The following is a 23,351-nucleotide window of genomic DNA, read 5'->3' as shown; positions in this document are numbered from 1 at the left end:
GTCCAACAGATTAACATGCTAATACTCTTATAATCCAAGAGTGCTGTGAAACAGACGAGCGTCACTGCTCATTGAGGGCTCGATTCACTCACATCTCAATTATCCACCATCTGTGGACTGGAGGCTGGTGGAGGTTGAACAATGAAAAGTAATGTGCGTGTCTGCGAGTGAATGTGCAAGTAAGTGAGCGAGCGAATGAGTGTCTATGCGTGTATGTGAAAGAGAGGTTGTGTGTGCGCATAGGTACGGTGCCTTATATACAGGATTCAATTCGTAAACATTTTTTTGTATCTTTGGTTTGTGTAGTAGATATGGGATAATCTCAAATTTTAAGACTGGAATTATTGATTGCATCAGGATTTCTATTGTACTGACAAGAAATTATGAATGTGGCAGAAATGTACCATTTGCAGTCCTGTCACTTCTGAAGCAGTGCTGGAAAATGAGGCACATTCAGTTGCGGGCCGTGCATTTCACATGCAGGCCTTCAGTGAAGACCTACTGAGTCCTTGTTGAATAAATTCCCCTCATATTACCATCATTTATGACACCACGGCTGGACAAATAATAAACAGAAACTAGTGATAGACCGATTATTGGCTGGGCTGATTATTTGGCATTTTGCCAATTCTCTGCATCTGCCTTTTTCTTTAACTTTCAAGGCCGATAAATTAAAAGATGGCTTATTTTTGCCCGCGATAGCGCACTTCTTCCTCTCTTTCTCAGCTGTGCTCGTGGCCCTGCCTGCAAAGGCAGATTGTCCCACCCACACATTGGTTACTTCAGCCAATCAGCAGTAAGCTGCTTGCTTTTTACCTCAGTCACACGCACTACAGGGGAGGTCCCGTGAGCAGAAGAAGGTATAGCGACAGACTTTCCCGAAATTTTAATAAATGTCAGTCTACTACAACAAAGTTGTCAATTTTCTAAGATCTAAAAAAAAGACCCTTAACATGTTGTTAATCACTATTAGTTTAATAAATATGCGCTTAAAGGGATTTAAACTAAGTCAATGTTTGGAATTTTAATTTTTCAAAATGTTGACACCATTTTACCCGTTTTCTAGAAATTCATATCGGCTTGAAATATCGTTATCGGCCTCCATGACCACTAATAAATCGGTATCGGCCCTGAAAAAAGCATATCGATCTATCACTAACAGAAACACACTTACACAGTACTGAGAGAGTGTTGGACAACCTAGCCTCTCTTGAAAGGTCCGTCTTGAAAATGGCCTTTATCTGCAATAAAATCTACACTTTTCCCCCCTTCGGCCTTTGTGGTTTAAAAAAGCAAGAATATATTTTAGAATTCCGAATGGTCGCAGTTACGACTTCCGGGTGTGTTGATATCGCATGGCGCTGCCCCCTCACAAGTGAGTAACCAAACACAAAATGCGTTTATCACCTTCAGCACAAGGCCAATGAGATGGCTCACTGTAACCAAGTTGTGATCTGATTGGCTATTGCAACTGTCTATCAACTGTAAAAGCCCCCTTGAGACAGAACAGACGCCTGCACGATTGTATCTGAAGGCCCTGGACGAACAGTGCATGCTACGGGTATTGTGAAATCTGCCCGGCAACACGAGCTAGCTGAATTCTGATTGGAAAAAAACTCCCATTTAAAAATGATGTGAAGATGATGATCATAATTTCTTGATTATGTTAGGGCAGCAGGGAAGGCCTTAAAGGCCTTGACCGGCCACCACTGGGCACATTGTACTTAAAACAAGAGTCCTAGCAAGAGTGAGCAAATGAGGCAGAGGGGGTTTAAATTCAGAATCAATACTTATAAATAGTATACGTAGGTGGGCGGGCATTGCGATGCTGACAGGGACGCGCGTGATCCTGGGGAACACGCTTTTTTTCCCAGTCGTACAATAAAGTGTAATTGCACATCCACGCCAGTAGTCGGCAGTGGCGCTCTCATTTCCTATTGTGCGCAGCGAGTACTAACCCCCTGTGTAGGTTTGTTTTGCAATGAAAATGCTATTTATAGTTGCAGCTGGGAGTGGGTGGTTGGGTGGGGGCGTGAATTGTTTTCTTCTTGCTGGGGGGGCATAACATAAAATAATTGAGAAGCACTGCATTAAACCGAGGCTCAGGTCTAACTTCTGACTGCAGTTTTTAATGGAGCCACCGAATCCAGTATCGCACGGCAGGATGAGTGGAACCAAGAGATGAGTTCCTCCGTGTTTGAAGAGGGAACACAAAGGTCATCAAAGGCCTCAGCAAACTAAAGGCCAGTGAGAGGGTTGAGAATCCAGCTGCACTATGGAGCAGCATATTTAATTTAAATTCCCGTTGTCCACCGTTTGCTGTGGCGCCACTTCTGCCGTAAAGTGCGCGCGTGATTGCAAAAGAGATCGCCCAGTATGTCTGCCAGAAACTGAGGCAACGTCTTATCACCACCATTCTCAAACGCACCGAACTTCCAACGTATTGTTGAAAATCGAATAAAGATTGGAGATCATAAACGAGCAGAGACTCACTCAGAATAGCACTAACAGGACTGTGAATTACAAAATAAATCCAAAGTAGCGATGTGTTTCTCTTGCCGCGTGGCTGCACAGCATACACGTTCAGAACAGTAATACGCATGATTTTTTTTTTTGCGCGTCATGTGTGGGATATCTCAGAGTTTGGAATTTGGCCGAAAAGTTTAAAAACATACAGTGGTAACCAGGACTTTACTGCTTCAAAACCTTCAACTTTGGCACAACAACATTCACACTCTCTCTACATGCTCGCAGTAACGTCACAGTGATGTGAAGCTTCAACATTAGATACCTTTGTCTGATAATATCAGCTCTGTCAAGCATTATACAATACTAAGGTAAAGGCAAATGAAGCATTAATTAATATCCAAGACAGTTTATATTGGGGGTGTCCTATTTTTTATTATGAATTGTTAAAGAGAATTGATCAAGTAGTACTTGTTTGAGTGTGATACAAACAAAAATCAACAACAAATTTGAAGGGCCACAAGTGGATAACATCACATTATTTTATCAATTTACCTGGAAAACAGCAGCTGCACCATATCAACAAGGGTATGTTCAGCTGATTTTCTGAGGAGCTCTGTGGGCACAGGAAAAAAAACTGTATGTTTGAGGTAAAAAAAAAAAAAATGGGGAAAAAAAGAAACAAACCAAGAAAGAATACAAGTAAAGTAAAGGAAACAACGAATTAAGTTGGGTTGCTAACCACTTAGCCGCATCTCAAAGCAGATTCGGAAGCAGGATTGCATTATCTCACAAACAGATTCATTGGTCAGGTGGGCTCCGACTGGTGTCAGAAGCAGTGTCCTCAAGACCTGAAAGAAGATCATAAGCTTCAACTTGACTTGTCATTATCTATCTATCATGCACATCTTTCCAATCAATGACATGAAAATGCATTGCTTAAATTTAATGTGCTTTTCATACTGGGTCTGTATACAAAATAAAATTAAACAATCCACACGCAAAGGAACACTAAGGAAAATACAATATTTGTTAAACTATGTCAAATCAGCATATTCTAGGTTCTATGACAAACCGTGATGATGTTAAGTACCTGCAGAATTTTCATAAGGACGACTTCATCACTGGCAGGATCTGTTCCGACAAATCTGGCGTGCGTTACAGCGTCTGCCATGTTCTCAATGGCCTCTGCTGCACCTTCATGGTTAGCATCTGCAATTACAAAAATACAATGTTTTCAACACATTCTTTATTATATATAAAGAACATTTCAGTCATAGAAATAAGGAAATACCAACGATAGGGATGTCAACGTAACATGAGTGTAATTTAAGCAAATTGACGGCATTGGTTTTCAATTTATTGTACAATTATGGATTAAGTGTATGTTCCAGTGACAATGATAAATATAACAATTGACAGTCACTCAGATACAAACAAAAATCACTTCAACAGCAAATGTGCACAATAACTTATTTGATGTATGCAAGCGTCACATTTGAAATAGTTCAAAGCTATGGAGGAAAAACAACAATTACATTGAACAGTAGATTTTTTTTTAATCAAAATTACTTCAGAATCATTCATATGTAGCCTAGGTTTTAAAACAAGATGTGCTGTACAAAATTGAATGAATAAAACCAATGATTGTATACTAGACCAGTCTAAAAATGGCATAGGCCTCTGTGCTAAAAAAAAATATATAGATTTGTGAACCTAAAATCAAAAATCAAATCAAATCAAATCCATGAAAAGTCGTGACAACCTTAGTAAATATCTATCAACACATTAAATTGTACAACTCTTGAAGTTCCTTATTTTTCAAGTGCATCCATGTCCAAGCACAAACCAGTTTCAGTTCATTAATGTTCTTCACAACATGCAACCAGATGTGGCCTTTGCGAGAGGAAGACATTCACAAATTGGCTGGTGGAGCAACGGGATCTAGTGTTTTGGAAATCTGAGTGGGTAGCAAGCTCTCTGCCAGTCTGTTTTTCATTACCATCACCCCCGAAAGCAGCAATTCATTAACTAATGAGCATGGGTAAAGAGTTGACTGCATGGGAAGCATAGATGGAAAGACTGAGAATAAAAGTTCAATTAACGACTTTCAAAGTAAAGCTACGATGCAGCCTGTTTGAACTGAAACATGTGATGCACAATGTTGGAATAATGGAAATAAGACTGACTATTTAAGGAGTTGTCATTCAACATTGGTTTTTAAGAAATGCATAAAATGCGTGTAATAAAATTGCTTGAGGCTAGAGTAGGTGAACAAGACAAGCAATTCCTTTCCAGCAAGGAAACAAGAGCAACAACGAAGCAACAGCAATGGAAATGGGGCAGGAAAACCTTAAATGGAGGAAGGAACTCCTACAGTAGTATTAAAAAAGACCAGCTGCTACATTACAGAATTGCAGAATTTCCCCCAGAAAACGTGCTCAGCCCCGTGGTAGAGAAGCCGACCAGATTCATAATAGATATTAGGGATGTAACGATCGTGATTTAAATTGTCATGTCACGATACAAATAGCAACAAATTGGTTAAAAAGCCCAAGTTGTTTTCCATTTGTGCACTTCCAGCACGCCCTGGTGGTTTGTGTGGTCGAATTCAGCATGTTTTCGCCACTTATTTAGACCAAAGGGAACGTAACACGTTTGAGTTCCTTCACAAATTGACCCGATTCACAATGTGAGCGTGTATTAGCAAGTGCCTCAATATCAGGTGTCATCTGTCACTGTAGGTCATATAAGTATGTCGAGGTTACATTAACTGTACTATTTGAACTAGATGTATAATTAGGGCCACATCTAATTAACACTGTGCAGAGACATTTGCATGCAATTGTCGATGTTTATTTTATTTGTATTTTTTGTTCTACAGAAACAACACACACAGAGAAGCAAATTAAACAGTACAAAGAGAAAAGATGGTGCTCACATGAACAAAACTGTTATAACAAATACAAGGTCCCATAAATTAGTCATACCAGCAATTATTTTTCAACATCTCCATCAAAAAACATGACTTTGCCCCTAGCTTAGCAGAACACAGCATTGTGACCGACATAGACCATGATACTTTGCGCTGCTGAGCAAATTGGAGCAAGTGATAAAATGCCAACCCTCTTTTTTGTCAATGCTGTTATTATGTAAAAAAACTAAGTTGTGATATTTTTATTTTATTTCATTTTTTTTGTAATCTGACCTTTTTTTCAAAGATAAACAATATTGGGAACCTACCGACAATATGGTGATAATTATCGTTTCCATGGGGTTCATATCGTGAAATTATCATATTGCGACATTTGGATATCATTACGTCCCTAAAAGATATTTCATTTTAGTCAGTGCACTGCATTTACATTATTAAGGCCTTTCACACTAACAATTTTTTCCACTTATTAGAGTTGTCGTAACAAGAAACTATACAATAAACAGTAGGAATGTTTGCTGTATTTATATATGTCACAGATATACGGACAATGATAGAGCAAAATTAATTAAAGTATTATCCTTCAATTTTCAAGGCTATGGGACATTTGGATTTAAATGATTATTTTATTCCATTTCTCCTGACTTCCTGAACAACTTATCCCAATTTTCCTATCTTTTTAAATCAGGAACATTACTGGACTGTGCATGTTTTACTATATATTTTGTATATTTAATATTAATATTTCAAATAATAATTCTAAATCTAAAATTTATAAACTGCAGCTTAAGGTGTCCTGGTGCAAAGTGCACATATGAACGAACACCTTTATGAACACTGTGTTATTTATCGGTCTACATCCAAACTCTCTGATATTAGCACTGATAGACAACAAGTCCATTCCATTAGCACTCCTGGCCTTACAGCCATCAGCGTCTGGATCTAGCATGGAGAGCCCATGTGATCAAAACAACCACTCTAAAGAAGATTTTTGTTAGCAGGGTGGGAGTCCTTTCAGGGCTTTATGGAACGCTGGATTTGGAGGCGCAATCCGGGCCGGCCCCCAAATTTCATGATGTGGTGACTGAAAAGAATTATACGTTGTAAAATACAACAAGTCGAGTCTTCTCAACCCCCCCCAAAAAACTTTTTTTTTTTAATAAATATTGAAGCTTATGGTGAACAAAAAATTCACAAGCGCACACAGCAGTCCCTATCCCCATCAGACAGAAGGGTTCCACTCTATTTCAATATTTACCATCACAATTTTTCATGTATATGCACGTCTTTTTAAAATGCTGAGCAAGTAATTTCATGTGGAAATGTGTGACTCCACAGATGGTATTGGGTCAATTCATAAGCCAAAGTTGAAAAAGTGAAAAGAAGGACTGTTAAAATCTTACCTATTAAGCCATATGACAAGAACTTGTTGACAGAGGTAAGGGCAAGGCCTGTGATTGGTCCAGTGGTATCCTCAGAGCGGACCACCTCAAGGAATGGCCGTAGGAATACATTGGGTTCAACATCTGACAGTTCTGCAAATAAGGAAAAACACATAGCAGACATGGATTCAGTCATCGCAATGAAGGTTTTCCCCAAGAAATGGATGGGTAGATTCTTTTGCTGGGCAATTACAATTTAATCTTTCGATCTTAAACTTTTATTCAAAGAAAAAACATTAATAGGATGAAAGGTGCAGTGTGTGCGCACAAATTCCCAACATTAAGCATGTACTCTGAATGCACTGTTACTTATGCAGCAGATGTGATGTTATGTGATTTTGCCCTCCCTGAGCGTGCTTGAAACAGTTTCATGAAAACATCAAGAAAAAAGTAGCAGCTTCATGTAAACACAGATAGAATATTTAAATACAAATATAAAAATGTGTTATATGAACATTATATGAAATGCAAACGGTTTCAATTTCACATGATATTTACAATAGAATTTTTTAATTCACAAAAAAAAAAGGAGTGTTCAAGAAGAGATGTTCAACGTGCACGGATGAATAGGCAGGAGGATATGATGGCATTTTTGAGTAGTTGAGTTTGGGTACTATTACAGAAAAACCCAAATGCATTTCAGTGAGCATCAATTATATGCTGATTTTTGCTATTACAGGGATTACATCGACTGGAGTTGAATAAATGCAAAGCCTTGAAATCAATGAATAATCATTTTTCTTAATCACGATTTCAATATCAGTCAAGGAAAATTGTGATTATTATGTTTTTCTATGATTACTTTTAGGAATAGACAAAATGAATCATAAACGCCCTTCCTAGCCTTGGTCACATGATCCACGGTGACATACCACGTACAATAGCTCTGAGAGGTTATGCAGCAGCTGCTAGAGAAGTTAGCAACTGACGGCCAGTGCGGTGGAGACACTTCTGATCACACATGGTCTTTAATCTAATTTCTTTATTTGCAACCTTCTTGGTCCTTCACTCCTCTGTTCACATCTTGGCACCGTCCACCAGAGCTTGAATTAAAGGATGGACAAATGTTTGGAGGAACGAGAATGTTGCTCCAAAATGTTATTTCAAGGAGGCGTTGATTAAAGATGACATCATGTCATTGAGGTGTGTCACAAATCCATTATTTCCGTGGCTATATAATAAAGATAACACATTGTGCATTACATATCCATCTATCTTTATGTTACAAGGTGAAATACATTCAAGTCAAATTTACTCTTCACTTATCAATATTGAGTGGGCTTCACCAGGCACTCGCAATTGTTAGTCTGTTCTTATCAAAAGCCTGCAAAGCCAGAGTTTTCAGATTTTTTTTGTAGCTTATCTAAGCCTAAAAGAACAATCAATCAGCAGTGGCATCTATCGCCATGTTACCGGTTCTAGGAAAGAGCTCTGGACTTGGGTGCCTAACTGTCCAGGACAGAGCCACAGCTACTGTGGCCACAAATTTGTGTTAGGAAAGCACATTTGACCGAGTTCACCACCACAAACGTGTATGTCATGGCCACAGATTTGCAGTTTCTACGCACCTTATATCTAAATCATCGCCACAATAAATCCCCCTTTAGCTCAAAAGTCTTGTCTGAACGTTAACATCGTCTCCTCTGCATCGTAAGAAGTTAGCAGCAGGCAGAGCAGAAACATATTGGTCTAACACACATCATTAAATAAAAAGTACAATACACAGTGCAATGACTTGTATAGTAACATACACGCATGGGCAAAATTATTGGTACATCTCTGATGAAAAGAAAAATAACTTGTGGGGCAAAAGTTATAATAAATGAAAATGTAATGAAATGTAACCAATGAAAAATTCCATTGCTTTTGAATTATGGTAAAACTGATTTGCTTGAAAGAACAAAACCATAAAACAGGCCTGGACAAAAATAATTATAGCCTTAACTTAATATTTTGCTGCACAACCTTTTGAGGCAATCACTGTAATCACGTGTGTTGTAACGTTCAATGAGACTTCTGCACCTTTATTTTTGGTCCACTCTTGAGCAAGCTGCTCCAGTTGTCTCGGGTTTGAAGGGAGCGTACTCTAGACGGCATGTTTCAGCACCTTCCACATTGGATTTAGATCGGAGCACATGGAAGGTCACTTCAGAACAGTCCAATGTTTTTGACTTAGTCATTCTTGGATGTTTTTAGCTGTTTACTTGGAAATTAGCCTGTTGAAACACATGACCTGCGACGGACACCAAGCTTTCCGACAGTGGGCTGCACATATTAACTCTAGAATATCTAGATGGTTATGACAGTGGTTAACTTGGTTTTCTTCAATCAATTCCACTTTAGCTCAAACAAGGACAGAGAGAGCAATCTGACAGTGATGTACCTTAACGTTGGAGTTCACCTTTAAATTCTTTGCGGTTATCATGGGCTCGTTTCTTACCATTCATATAATATGACTCAATTTGGCATTAATATTCTTCCTGCGGCATCCAAGGAGGTTGTCTACAGTGCAATGGAACTTAGATTTCTGAATTTAACTGTAGTAACAGGAACATCATGTCTATAATTTTCTTTGTAATTTCCGAGACAACTGTTTCCTTCGCTTCCTAGGGTCTATGTTTAGTGTGGCACAACCATGTCAACAACACAACAGTGACTACTTGTCACCCTTTAAATAGGTTGACTGATAATTACACGTTTGAAGACACCTGTGATGCAAATTAGAGGACAAACCTTGGTTAGAACACGTCACTAAAATCTAATTATTTTCAACCTTGTCTAGGAGTACTATCATTTTTGTCCAGGCCGGTTTCATGAGTTTGTTTTTAAAATAATTCTGTTAAACTACAACTCAAAAGTGGTGTGTGGTTTTCATAAGTGATAGACTGATTATCGGCCGGGCCGATTATCAGGGACGATATTTGACATGTTGCCGATTATGGGCATCGCCCCCCCCCCCCCTTTTTTCTTTTTTCTTTCAAGGCCGATAAATTAAAAGGTGGTTTATTTTGGTTCGCTGCAGCACACTTCTCTCCCTCTGCTGTGCTGGTGGCCCTGACTGCAGAAGCAGATTGGCCCGCCCCGAGCACCATGTGACTGGTTCCTTGTAGCAGCCAATCAGCAGAAAGCTGTTTGTTTTCATTGAAACATTGAAAACATGAAGCTGAGCCTGGGAGTTCTGTGTACTTTTTGTTCTAATTTTAAAACTATAAACTATGTCTATTTTCTAAGATCTAAAAAAGCTTTAACATGATGTTAATCGCTAAAGTTGTTTCATAAACGTGGTTAAAGGCATTTAAACTAAGTCAACTTTTGGAGTTTTGATTTTTCAAATTTTTGACACCATTTTATCCCTTTTTTTTCAACAAATGAATATCGGCTTCAAATATCAGTCATCGGCCTCCATCCCTTCTAATAATTGGTATTGGCCCTGGGAAAATAAAATACTATTGGTCTATCACTAGTTTTCATTGGTTAATTTTCATTACAATTGTTTTTATTATCACGTTTGTCAGATTAAAGTGAATTATTTGACCACTGAAGGTTTTTCTTTCATTATCAGAAGGGTACTAGCGATTCTGTGCCCCCCCTTTAACTTCGAGCATACAGGCTCTCAAAGACCCAGCTGGAGAAAAATAAGTGTAAACCACCATGAACAATAAAACAACGTTATTGTGAAAAAACAACAACGCAATGAGATCGCACAACACAGAACATTGTCACATAATCCCTTCATATGGAAGATAACTTTGCTGGGTATTCCACTCCGGGAACCCACATTCGAGAAAGAAATCTTTCGCGAGAACATTCCAAGGGGCATGGCAAAAAATGTAAAAAAAACAGGCAAAGTTAGTGGAGTCATGCATGCCATAGTGAAACATTGAGGACATGCCCTCGAAATACCGTGTAGACCATGGCTCCACTCCAGGCATAGAAAAACAACTTGGGCATCAAAAGAGCTGCAGTGAGAGCCCAACTAATTTCTAAAACTGCACACGTGAACACCATGAATAAGCGTCTGATATCCAATAGCCCTGCAGCTTTGTTTAGAAATAAAATATGGAATCATTTGGAAACTCAAAGAGACTTTATCTGCCGCCAAGGTCACTTAAAGGCTTCCTTACTTTCAAAGGCAAACCTATTACTTTCTGCTTTATTGAATATTTTTTCACCTGGTGTTTTATTTCGGGTTAAATCTGAGAGCTTTCAGCAGTCGCAGTTTTAGGGGGTTGGGGCGGGTCAACCAAGTGTAAATTTAGAACCAAGCAAAAAAAAAAAAAAAAAAAGGTGAAAAAGTTTACTGCAAGGGTGTTTGCATAATACTGTAACCGGAATGAACATTCGTCAGGAAAATATTAATTTAGTAGATTGAGAATATATACCAATAAAATTGTTCACTGTGTCTATTGTTGAAAAAAAATAGGGTTTTCAGTATCACATTATGTTTCAATGTGGGGGGGGAAACATGTGGTATTGGTGGAAGCCGGCCGGGTGCCCAAATGAATCTGTCAATAGATCCTGATGAAGACTTCTTCAGAGGTGATCACCCAATAAGTGCTACAGCTTCTTTCCTAAAGACCAGATTGAAAAAATAAATTGTGTTGTATTGATCTGGATGGCTATCAGTGCACACGTAGCTGACTGAAGCCATGTGTCATTGGCCATCACCAATCTTATATAAAGCCCAAATACAGACTCAGTATTTTGACTCAGCCTGCGGTCATGGTGAAACAACCACCCAAAAGCCAGACGACCTCTACTTGGTATTGACAACTAACAACAAAATAAGAACCTGAGTGCTAAAGCGGAGTAAATGTGCTGCACATGTTGCCATCATTTGAGCTTGCTCATTTAAGCCATACCAAACATGAGCTGAATTTGTTATAAAATGAAAGTTGTAAAATATGGGTTGTGTACAGACTGATTGACCGTGAGCCTAATCCTCTCAAGCTCTCGCCATGCTTGAGCCCCATATTTCTGCTCTGAGTATCCAGCCATGTGTGGATTACTACTTCAAATGACCCCAGCAAAAAGAAAAGGTGCGGGGGTGAACCTCAAACCCCCAGGAGAGCACCTTGGGATGAAGCTGGCTTACTGCAGAAACAGAAGCTCTCTTTAACACATGCACATCTATTGGCACTGGAGCAGAAAAGGCTTAGAACACAGAGGGGAAAAAAAAACAGGAGATGAAACTGAGCAGCAGACAAACATTATTGTCCAGACAATGAGAAAAAGAATTGAACATCAGAAATGAAAGACAAACAATAGCCACAATGTAGCAAACCTAACTATAAAACTAATAATTATTTCCATCTGGAGTCTTGACAGATTATTGTAAGGCTATCTAAGCAGAGTCAAGAGTTATACAAACAGGGCGGTCTTAGGCCGAATCACAGTATTGAAGAGTGGAGCAAATACATCAAAAGCAGAGTAGGATTACATTGTAACACTCCCTGACGTGAAAATGACTAATATCTTCATCTCAAAAGTTCAATTTAGGGTGTGTTTGGATTTCTGTCTGTTCTATTTAGGCTGGAGTCTGTGTAAGGGCTATTTCAACTGACTATAGTTTACACCTAAATATACCCTTTCTTTCTTTTTTAATATCTGAAGTAACCACTGTTCATTTTTTTTCTTTAAGTATAACACATTAATAGTGTCTCACATGAGCGATTTCCCAAAAATGACAATTTGTCAGAATGTTGATAGTTGAGGCCACTTCCACCAGAATACAATAAACAATGATTTTTTTAAATCAGATGATTGGTTCAGGAGAAATTTATTTTTTTGTGTAGGGGCAAAAATTGGGAATTATTTTTGGACGATATCAGGCAATTATATAGTTAGTAATCTCAGTTTTTTTTTTCTCAAGAGGAAAAAATTCCAACTAAGCTATTCATACATTTGGACATAATACAAACTCAAAATGTAATTTTAAAAATATATTTGTATTTTGAGAGAAAAACAACGGTGGCATCCTCAACCTGACTACCCCACTGAAAAGGTTCTGATTCTGCCACGACGGGGAAAGTACAAGCTTGTGAGTGAAAGAGAGACAATTACGGAGGTGGCAAGATCTTACGGCATTGTTACGGTGGTCATGTTTAACTATTTATTTCGTTATTGCTGCATTTAAGATTTGAAAATTGCATCTGAATACATCGTGATGTTGGTTTGAATTCCATTAATTATTCTGTCCTACCTCAAACGCTTCTAAAATTCGTGGTAAAAAATTCATGGAAAAAAAAAAAAAACGATCGATGACGTTGACCAATTCCTATTATATTGCCTCTCTTCCCATGAATAATGTTCAATTTGTGCCACTTAAGTTTTTTACCCCCCCAAAATAGTGACCAAGTTCGAAACATCACTCTCATTTTAGGGAGTCCACTTGGAGGACACTATGGGATTCAGCCCATATGCCGTATTTACGGCTCGGCGATCAATATTTCAGAAGTGAGCATTCTGTCAGACAGACAGGCCCATCAGCCCGTCACTGACAGACACCCTTTTGCCGACAAAAGACGAGACACTTTTTAAAAATAACGGACTTAACATTGACTGGAATCCATCAGAGAAATCTTCACTGGATGCGGACCCGTTTTGCTAAGCTGGTGGTGGGGGGATGGACCAATGGATTAACAGAATAAACAGACAGAATGACAAATTGCCGATGACAATTCGGTTCGGCACGAAGAATGACAGACTGATGAATGACGGACGGGTACCCAAGCAGCTGAGAGATGACAAAATATTTTTTTTTAGAAAATGTTCACCTCTGTGATATTTGCATTTTTATTCTCACAATTTTATCTACGCCAGGAACACTTTTAACACCAAATAACACCAACAACAAGCACAAAATAGACAACACCCAAAAAAAAACAAAAACAACAACTTTCCATACAATTAGATTTCATAGTTTTCAGAAATTTCAACCAAGATGGGGGCCACTTGTCACTCTGCTACTTTCAGAAATTGACTAAATCAAATCTGATTATTTTACAAATCAACACATTTTGTAAAATCACAGTATTTAAGCTCTCTATATCATATGGCAAGAGCAAAGAAAAGCAACAGACAAAGGACAGGTTGATCTCGTCGCTGACCGTGCAGTGGTCCAAAACCAAACACTGATGGTTATTGATTTGGACCTCTTAGCAGCTAAAATTAGGTCAGACCCTTTACTGAGAAGAAATGTGACCCCAATAAAGTCAACAAAGCAACTCAAGTCCAGAAAGAAGACCCCTCTGTTCATCTGTTGAACGAAGTCTTCTATCCTCTCACTGAAACTGTACAGACTATTGGAAGTCGATAATCTATGTTTTTAGTGAAGTTCAAGCAGCAGGATGAGTCGTTAGCACATGAGGGTGGGGCTTCAAAACTTCAGCTACGGCCTTCTGGTTGTATGCATGTTCTCACTGTGCTTGCATGGGCTTTCTCTAAGTACTCTGGCTTCCTCTATCACATTGTTAAAAACACAATTTCTTATGACAAATTCATGAATAAGTGGGAGAGTATATGATTGGCTTTATGTGCACTATGATTACTGAGATAAACTTAAGGCCCCCCCCCCCCGAGACAATAGTGAGGATAGGAAAGGATGGAAAAACAGGAGGATGAAATGTTTTGTCCGGCTGTGAAAGGGTTACCTGAAATGTATTTAACTGTACAAGCAATGACCTCTACCTATTTTGTAAAATATTTGTGTTGTTATTTTGCACTTTGGGATAATATCCGATGTACGAATATAAAACATGTAAATAGCTCAGGGAAAAAGTTTGTTTGAGCCAGAGGGTGGCGCGGGATATGCACACGTGCACATAGTCTGAAAGGAACCGCCTCTGTCTCAATTTGAGCCAGGAAAAACCCTGACCATGCATAACTTCATTGCCTCTTCTTGTCCGGGTTGGAGTCTGTCAGGCGCTGTGCTGAGTTGCACCTGTTACTCTACAGCGTAAAAAATCTCTATTTTGTATGCCGCACATTTATTGCACAGAGACTGTATTATTGCAGCAGAGTTGGCAAATCTCCAAAACCTTCATAATGTGTTTAACAGGCTGCTTTTTTATATATATATATATATATATATATATATATATATATATATATATATATATATATATATATATATACAGCAATCCAAAGTGTGTGTGTGTTTCAGGGAGTGTGATTGAGTGTGTGTGAAATCCTTGTTTGTAGGACCTGCACTCCTTCAATTCTCCACTAATGGCATTCCCGTGGGGTAGGAGATTCCAGAAACCACACACTGTAAAGGCAGACAGCACTGTCATTTCATCAGACACAATATCATGACCCTGATGCCACTACAATGAGGAGTGCTTTTGGTGCAAAATTATTTTCACCAAAAAGACTTATTGCACCATGAAGAACATCATAAAATTGCAAATTTATAACTACAAATTGGACTATTAGGCTGTGGGTATTCTTAAAATTCAACTAATTGTTAACAATAAATATTAACTATTACCTACTTTCATATTAGTATTCAGTTATCTGACTGAAAATCACATTGAATAATGGACTATTGTGAAAAGTCAGAACAGTTGTGAAGAGCAAATAAAACATTTCACTTCATCATGATAAACCAATTGGTTTTCTTCTTTTTTTGTTTTTAGATAATCAAAATGTTTTCTTGAATTTAAATGGAAACATTAATAGGCCAGAGTTTGCAATATGGACCACACCTGGTTTGTTAAAAATGGATCAGTCAGAAGTGCAACTGTGTCAGACTGTCAGCATTAAAGTGTGCAGGGTCATTGTCGGCAATTAAACTGTCTTCTAAAAGGCTGCTGTCTATTTTGGGCACTTGCTGCTAGCTAATAACATATTACTATTGCACTAATCAAGAAATTTAGCAATGGGTCAGTTTCGTCACTGAGAGGGGACCTAAATCAAACACTTTTGTTTTGCCACAATGTATTGTTTGTGCCAGCAGTCAAAAGCTCACGCCGTACGCAATATTGCGTTCATGAAGAAGAATTTAAAAGAGGTTGATTTATCGACTGAACTGTAAGGAGGCCGCCGTGTTTGGCGAAAACGTCATCAGCTTCAGCCCAAAAGTTGCAGCTGCACTTGTGCCTTGACTGCTGCTCTAGAGGTTAATAGAACACACTGAAGTGTCACTAGGTGTGATTGAGAGGGTGAATTGTTGTGCCTGCGATAGGCTGTTAACCAATTCAGGGTGTATCCCGCCTACTGACCGAAGACAGCTGGGATAGGATCCAGCGTGCCGCTACCCTCGTGAGGAGAAGCGGTTTAGATAATGGATGGATGGACGGATGGACGGTTTTAATGCGAAAAAAAGATGACAGGAAAAGGTAAACATGTCCCAGTCACATGAATTTAACACCCATAAGCAAGTAGATGCAATTTTAGACAACTTTTTTTAATACATAGTTGATTTAAGTTTGGATGTTTTGGTTTTAGTTTAGTTTAGCAACACAGTAAATTGTTAGTTGAACGCCTCTCTGTCCACACTGCTCGGTGTCAAGAGCAGAATACGCAAGGTTAAAAAAAAAAAAAAGAAAAGAGTTAATACACATTGTTTTGGCCTAAATTATTTTTTATTCCTTCATTAGAACACATAGTAAGTCAACTGTGTTCACCTTATGGATTGAGATAAACAGAACAGCCTGGAAGCTGAAAATGCTCCGCATACTCCTGCAACATTATACATCCAGTCTGTGCAGTCTTCCATTTTGGGGAAAAAAAAATAGCACAACCAGTGTCATTTGCCAGCACTGTAAGTTTACTTTCAACACTGGGAAGATAAAAAAAAAAAAAAAAAGCAAATCAAATGAGGGCTGTGCTATCATGTCACACTGTGAGACGTATAACAAGCGAGTAGATGGCGTCATTAATTTATAGTGGTGCTGCAACATTTGAAGGTGAGCCCAGTGAGAAAACCGATAAGATGGCACCCAGCTGTCATTGTTTCCGAGGTGTGAGTTGATATACGCTAACATCTGACGTTTTCAACTACAACGATGAATGAACTAGTACATGCAACGCCGTTAACAATAAGTGGTCACACAGAAGGCAAACCTTTATACCGCCGGGCTTACTATTTTTTTTTATTAGATTGTAGTATGGATGCATTATGGATAAAACGCAGTTTCAAAGATGAACAAAACGTGCAAGTTTTTATTTTAAACGACCCAATGTACATTACAATACCGCTTAATTGATCTCATGCCCTATTCATGTATTAAAAAAAAATCCAGCCTTCAACAAAAAAGGGTTTCAAAAATCAATGGCACAAAAAAAATCATTGCAAAAGGCTCTCAACTTGTATGAAAACTGTCCTGTAACATTATTTAATCCAACATTTTATGACTACATTCAAGGGATTTTAACGCCGGTTTGTATGACTTAGCCTTAGCCTTTTTTCTTCTGCCTTTTTTCTTCTGTTAAAGATTACTTGCCTTCTTTTTTTGTTAACAACACTTGTTAGAAGTGTCCCTTATTTGCCACTATGGAGGCGAGGACAAAGACTTTTTGAAGAGTGGCTGCTGTTTAGCCAGATAGTCGCCGTCACGGACTCGCAACGCAACTTCTGTACACAGGGGAAGATGTTACCATGATTGGTTGACTGGTAGCGTCCAAATCTTTTGTCAGGCAATCACAAGACGCAGTACTTACAGAGTCAATTGGAAACTTCCACAGACGAGCGGATCAGATGGCAAGTGACCGTAACAAAATACAGCCAAACCGGAACACTTGGCATATCTGAAAGCCAGACATCTGTCGTAAAGGGATCATCAGCCTGTATCAGGGAGTTCAGGACTCCATACTCCCAAAGCATCCCACCACTGAAACCCCGATAGACAGGGTCGAACACCTTCTCCAAGTCCACCAAACAGATATAGACTCTTCCACAGCTAGGTCAAAACCCACATTACTCCACCTGAGTCTGACATTTGACTTCCCAACGGATCCTCCACTTCAGCACCCCAGATAGGCCTTAGAAAGGATGTTGAGGAGTGAGATAGCGTGTAGTTGGAACACAATCTCTGGTCCCCCTTCTTAAAAAAGGGAACCACCACCGCAGTCTACCAATCCAGAGGCGTTGTCCCCAATTTCCACGCAATTTTGCAGAGAGCCCCAAAACATCCAGTACCTTTAGGAACTCCACATGGATCACACACACAGCTTTTCTACCACCTGTGCAAACTAAACCTCAGAGATAGAAGGGAGCCTTCTCAAAGAAACCAGACTCTGCTGCCTTAAGGGAAGTTGTGACGGTGGAATTGATGATTCTCTCCAATGAAATAAAATGTCCCATGTCGAGTTCAGTAGTCTCGCACCTCCACTCTACACAGTGTCAATGGTGCACTGCTTCTCCATCTAGTGATGTCGGATGGTGGATCCGAATTTTGTCAAAACCGTCTGCAAATTGTTCTCTGTGGCCTAGCTGAATTTTCACAGAATTTTCTCGAGTCACTCCAAACGTCAATGTGTGTGCATGCGTGCGTGTGTGCGTGCGTGTGTGCGTGCCTGCGGCTCAGGTGTCGGCTCGTAAGTTGTCCCTCTCTCTCTCTCCCTACCTTTCCGGACGCCTGAGCGACCAATGTTAATGACATAGATGAGACAACACCACATAATCGCCATGATGGCAAACGTGGAGCAGCAGGCTGCTGCAGCACTGCATTTGTTATCACTTTTGGCTTGGACTCCTAGTCAGGTACTTGAGACTTGACGTGCAACCTTAATGCTCCATTCAGACCAAATCCATTTGAGTGTTCCACTTCACATAATTCGCTGGCATTTCACCGCGGAGGTGTTCACAACGCAGCCGCTCAGTCATGCTCAGAGGGAGGGGCTTCGCTTTGTGACAAAGGCAGCGTTTCCAGTAGCAAGCAAAGAAAAAAAGATTTTGACATCGCATTCGAGTGGCCGACACTGTGTTGAAGCTAATGTAAACAATAATGCAGTCTTGGTAAAGTTTGACAGCTGTAACAGTTTTGTTTTTTTTGTCCCAGTAGTGTTAGCTGGCCGTTTTGTAAAACTCTCGATGTCCACAGACGACAATGATAATTTTCTCCTCCATTCTTGTCTTTTCAAACAACCAGCCAAGTGTACATGAGACAGAGTGTGACATAATACGTCACTCAGTTGATTGGCTGCCGGGACGCAACACACGAAGAAAGTAATTTTTTTTTAACCGTGCTGAAAGGGCAAATGGGCGAATTTTCAGTGCTTCGCTCTGCATCCCATTACTCCAAATGCATCATTTGCGTCGCTCCGCACGCAACCGTTTCTGCTCACGTGAACTGAGTTGAGCATAAGACATGGACTTGACTTGGACTTGTGGGTCAAATACTTTAGATTTACAGTAGAGACTTGTGCCCGTCTATGCAAGGTCTTATTTATGATCACTGATTTATGAGTCTTTATTCACCTCTGTAGGGCTGCGCTACTCATGTTGTGGAAATATTGCTGGCTTCGAGTGGGATCCTTATATCTCACATATGATCACTTTTCATAAGTTCCCAATAACGGCCTTTCTGTTCGATCACATTGCATTGTCAAAAAGAGCAAACCCTTTTCGACAATGTAGAACCGGTCAATAATTCGTAAAGATTTCACCCATAAATGAGCAGTGCCCAATAGTAAAGATGTGTAAAAAAAATAAATAAATAACAAAAATTAAATAACAAAAAAAAAAAAAAAACATTTACCAAATTGTGACATGAGGTTTCGTCCTGACGGCAACGATATGATACATCAAACTAAATGCAATTATACCAATAGAGTATATCTCTGCTCACAAACTTTTCAAATCAAAATGTTTGTGAAGCAAAGCATTTTTTTTCTATTAAAATTGATGGAAATAGCTACTCCCCCAACACATTGTAGATTTCAAATCAAACTGTGTTGTGAGATAAAAAATGGACACCATGCTTAGCTAGTTTTGTTTTCATCCTTCCAAAATGGATACCAAATATGCTTCCTAATAGCACTATCACTTGCACTTTTTTATTACCCAGAAGCCATACCAAGAGAATATACTCCCCATGGCAACAGTTAGTGACTTTCAAACAACAGAGGCTTACTAACATGGGACATTTCAAACCACTGATGCCACACTGGCTCCATGGAGGGGAAACATTAAAGCATATCAGGTTTCACCCCACTGGGGCACGGAATTGCCCTTTTCTTAGTCTTTAGAGTTGTTGTGGACTGGCTTAGCAGACCAAGGCGACAACTGTCATAAATTATACCCTTGTGGAGCCAGATTTCTGGCATGCTAGGATAAGATCAGGGGACCTTAAAAGCAACAAGACTGTTGTTAAGAGCGGACAGGGACCATCATAAATGAAATCTCATTTGGTTGAGTACCCCATTTGCTTATCCAAGGTAATACCCATAGTAATTGATAGCGTTCTAATAAATGCACTGATGCGTTCACGGAAGGTGAGTTAAACTTACCATCTTTAATTTGGATCAAATGCTGTGCATGCGCCAATCATTTGGTGATCAATCAAATGATTGATCACCATCATTAAAATCTTGGTGCATCCCAACCATGCAAACCAAGAAGACTTAAAAGAGGAGGCGCTGTCGTGTAATGTCAGACAGTGCAGCAAATTTTTATTTAAAGGAGCAAAATTGTCACATGAAACTTTAACTTTCAAGTAAACACTGACAGAGGGAGCGCAAAAATCAAACATCAAATTAAAAACAGCATATAGCCTTTCAAGTTATTTTGGGACTATATTGAGTGGTGAATGGCTCGCATTAAGTAATAAAAGCTATAGGACGTTAATATTAACTCTTTCATTTCCAATGACGGATATAGAAGTCATTTGTTTGGCAGTGAATGAGTTAAAGCCACAAAATGGTGGGCTTTACACTTGTGATGTTGTGAAAAGCAAAACAAAAATGTTTACAGATGCATTAAAATATATTTCTTTGCACACGAGTCTGAGTCACTCGAGTCTGATTATCTGCCAATAAAACGTCAGAATACATAGAAAATGTATTATGAAGGAGGAAAAAAAGGAGCCCATCAAAATTGACTCAAATGACTTTTTTTTCTTTTGTTAACTGAATCAAAGTATCCCAACGTGATCACATTTTCTATGGCATTACGTAGAATAAAATACAGAAATCCCGATTATAGGCTATGTTCAACAACTACTCTGGAAGAAAATGCGACACAAAAGAAAAATAAATCGACAACAGTCTCGGCGAACTATGAAAAGTTCAAATGCATGAAGAAGACTATTTGTAACACTAAACGTTTGGAAGTTGAGTTTTTTTCTCTGAATATGGTGCATTTTAAAAACAACAATAATTGTTCTAGACAACTAGAATTAATTCATAATACTGACAGATTTTTATAGTTGAGAAACTTCCTGTTGATATTATGTGAGCCCTTTGAAAACATGTAGACAAATTCTTTCCCATGAAGTTCTTTTCTGCAGTGTAATGTGTCTCCCTAACACCAAGCATGCTCTGCGCACGCAAGGCTGCGCCTATCCAATGTGACTGGCATCACGGCCATGGAATGCTGAAGTCCACATTTTTCCCATTCAGCAAGAAAAAGCGGCCTTTCAAAGCCAATCAGCTAGAAATGTTGCTTTGTTTTTATTTTCGACTGAACTTCCTGGAACCTATTATGGAGCTGTCAGGGATGTATATTTAGCTATGGCTACACAGGGCCTCCTCATCCCCTTGCGCCACTGGTCATGTCACCTCTGATAAACAGAAAAACAATTGGTTATTGCTTTTGTCACCTTTAAAGAAAATGCCACTGATATTGTGGGCAGGCAATGGGTGGGGCCGGTAGATACAACCGAAAGAAATTCTCTGGTATCAAGAATCGAGAGCTGAATGGCAAAGTGGCATTTGCATATTTGGGCTAACAAGAAACAAAGTTTAGTCAGTCAGGGTGTTACAATATCAACAGACTTCATGGCTGCAGATTCGGGGGCATTATTCAAGAAAGCTGGTTCAACATGCTTTTAAGGTAAATGTGAGTTCTGAATTGACATCCTCAAAAGCAAAAACACGTACTCATTCGGGTCCAGATCAGCTTATCTGAATTACATCAAGTCTAATTACTGTCACCTTGAGCTGAACTCACAATAAAAAGAGATGATCAATGGAAGTCGATTCACTGTGGAAACCAATCAAAAAAAAAAAAAAAAAAATCAAGTTGCTTACTTGCTTACTACTTTCTCCATGGAAATTGAGGCACTATTGTGGTTGCAGTGTGATACGAAAATATTTTTGGTTAAAAGAAAATGTAAAAAAAAAAAATCACCATTCTAAAGTATTGTTTTTCTCTCAACTCATTTAGAAGGCATGCCCACAATTTACTGGTATCCATGAAAAAGAAATCTATTATCTATATACAGTAATCCCTCGCCACTTTGCGCTTCACTTTAAAAAAAAAAAAAAAAGTAAAGAAGCATTTCAAATAAAGGAGTTGACTCGGAAGCTTTGTACATAAGCAGGGGCACTCATACAAGACGTGTGATTGGTTCCCACCAGAGAAAGACCAATGAGCGCGCGAGTGGTTTTATCCCATGAACTTATTGGCTGCAATCACCCACCACTTTCCGTTGTTTAAACTCGCCAGTATCGCCCATGTTAGTGAACAAACCGCCCTTTTGAACAATATTTTGTTTAGAAACTCGGAGCGTTATTCCTATGTACCGTTCACTGAGTCAGAGTTGAGTCGGATAAGAGTATTGTAAACAATTGTGTACAGAAATTGTGAGCCGAGCGCACTCAGCCACCCAACAAGCACGGCTCCTTCAGCACAAGGAAACATCAGCAAATAAAATGTTTCAGTGCTTGTTAAAGTTTGTCTTAAAACAACTTACCAAAATTTTCTCGACCATAAGGCGCACCCGAAAGTCCTAAATTTTCTCCAACATGGGCGGGGCAGAGGGCACCTTATTATGCGGAGCGCCTTATGTGTGGACGAGTTCCAATAATCTGTAAATGTTGTGGGACTTTCATGAGTGCTCCGCTGGACTGACTGGGAGCATTTCCTGCCCATATCCTGTTTATATAAAGGAAAGGCGAACGTTACTGACGACAGCAAGCAGATGTTAAAGGGTGAAGGGTGGGCGTGAAAGACGACAGAAAGGCACGCCTCCCCGGTGTAGATATGTAGATCTGGTATGGGCATTGTGCAAAACATTGCTTTGGCTAAGGAGCCCCAAAGTGACACCTCCTAAGAGACACGCCTACGTAGCACAGTTTCAAATACAAGCTATCAGTTACGCCGAGGGACATTGGAATTGACCTGCTGTAAGATGATTCAAGATCAACGAATCCATGGTTCAAATGTGGAGGAAACAGGAAGACTTTTTTTTCTAACACTGTGTTAGCACCCTCTGTTGGTGAAGGTTTGGGACTACAGTCATTTGACAAAAAACAGTGACGTGTATGTAGGTGCGTGAGAAATCTGGATAAAAGGGCTGTTGTCTACCATGTCGTTGTCTGTTTTATTATTGATGTTATTG

General features: G+C 39.3%; 1 protein-coding gene across 2 annotated transcripts in view; it reads right to left on the bottom strand.

Annotated features, from left to right (window-relative positions):
• The window catches only part of gbf1 (golgi brefeldin A resistant guanine nucleotide exchange factor 1), an 89,602-nt gene that overhangs the window by 44,273 nt on the left and 21,978 nt on the right, over positions 1-23,351 (bottom strand). For both annotated transcript variants that reach the window (XM_088304575.1, XM_088304576.1), the window contains 4 exons: positions 6,805-6,936; positions 3,560-3,678; positions 3,209-3,317; positions 3,022-3,082 (listed from right to left, as the gene is read on the bottom strand). In XM_088304575.1, the coding sequence (XP_088160701.1) occupies positions 3,022-3,082; positions 3,209-3,317; positions 3,560-3,678; positions 6,805-6,936 (421 nt within the window). The remainder of the gene's footprint in view (positions 1-3,021; positions 3,083-3,208; positions 3,318-3,559; positions 3,679-6,804; positions 6,937-23,351) is intronic.

Source organism: Idiotropiscis lumnitzeri, chromosome 9 (assembly GCF_059441095.1).
Source record: "Idiotropiscis lumnitzeri isolate Australia: NSW breed Sydney's pygmy pipehorse chromosome 9, RoL_Ilum_1.0, whole genome shotgun sequence".
Classification (NCBI taxonomy): domain Eukaryota; kingdom Metazoa; phylum Chordata; class Actinopteri; order Syngnathiformes; family Syngnathidae; genus Idiotropiscis; species Idiotropiscis lumnitzeri.
The sequence above is the reverse complement of the archived record's forward strand: the minus strand, read 5'-3'. Positions and strand labels throughout refer to the sequence as shown.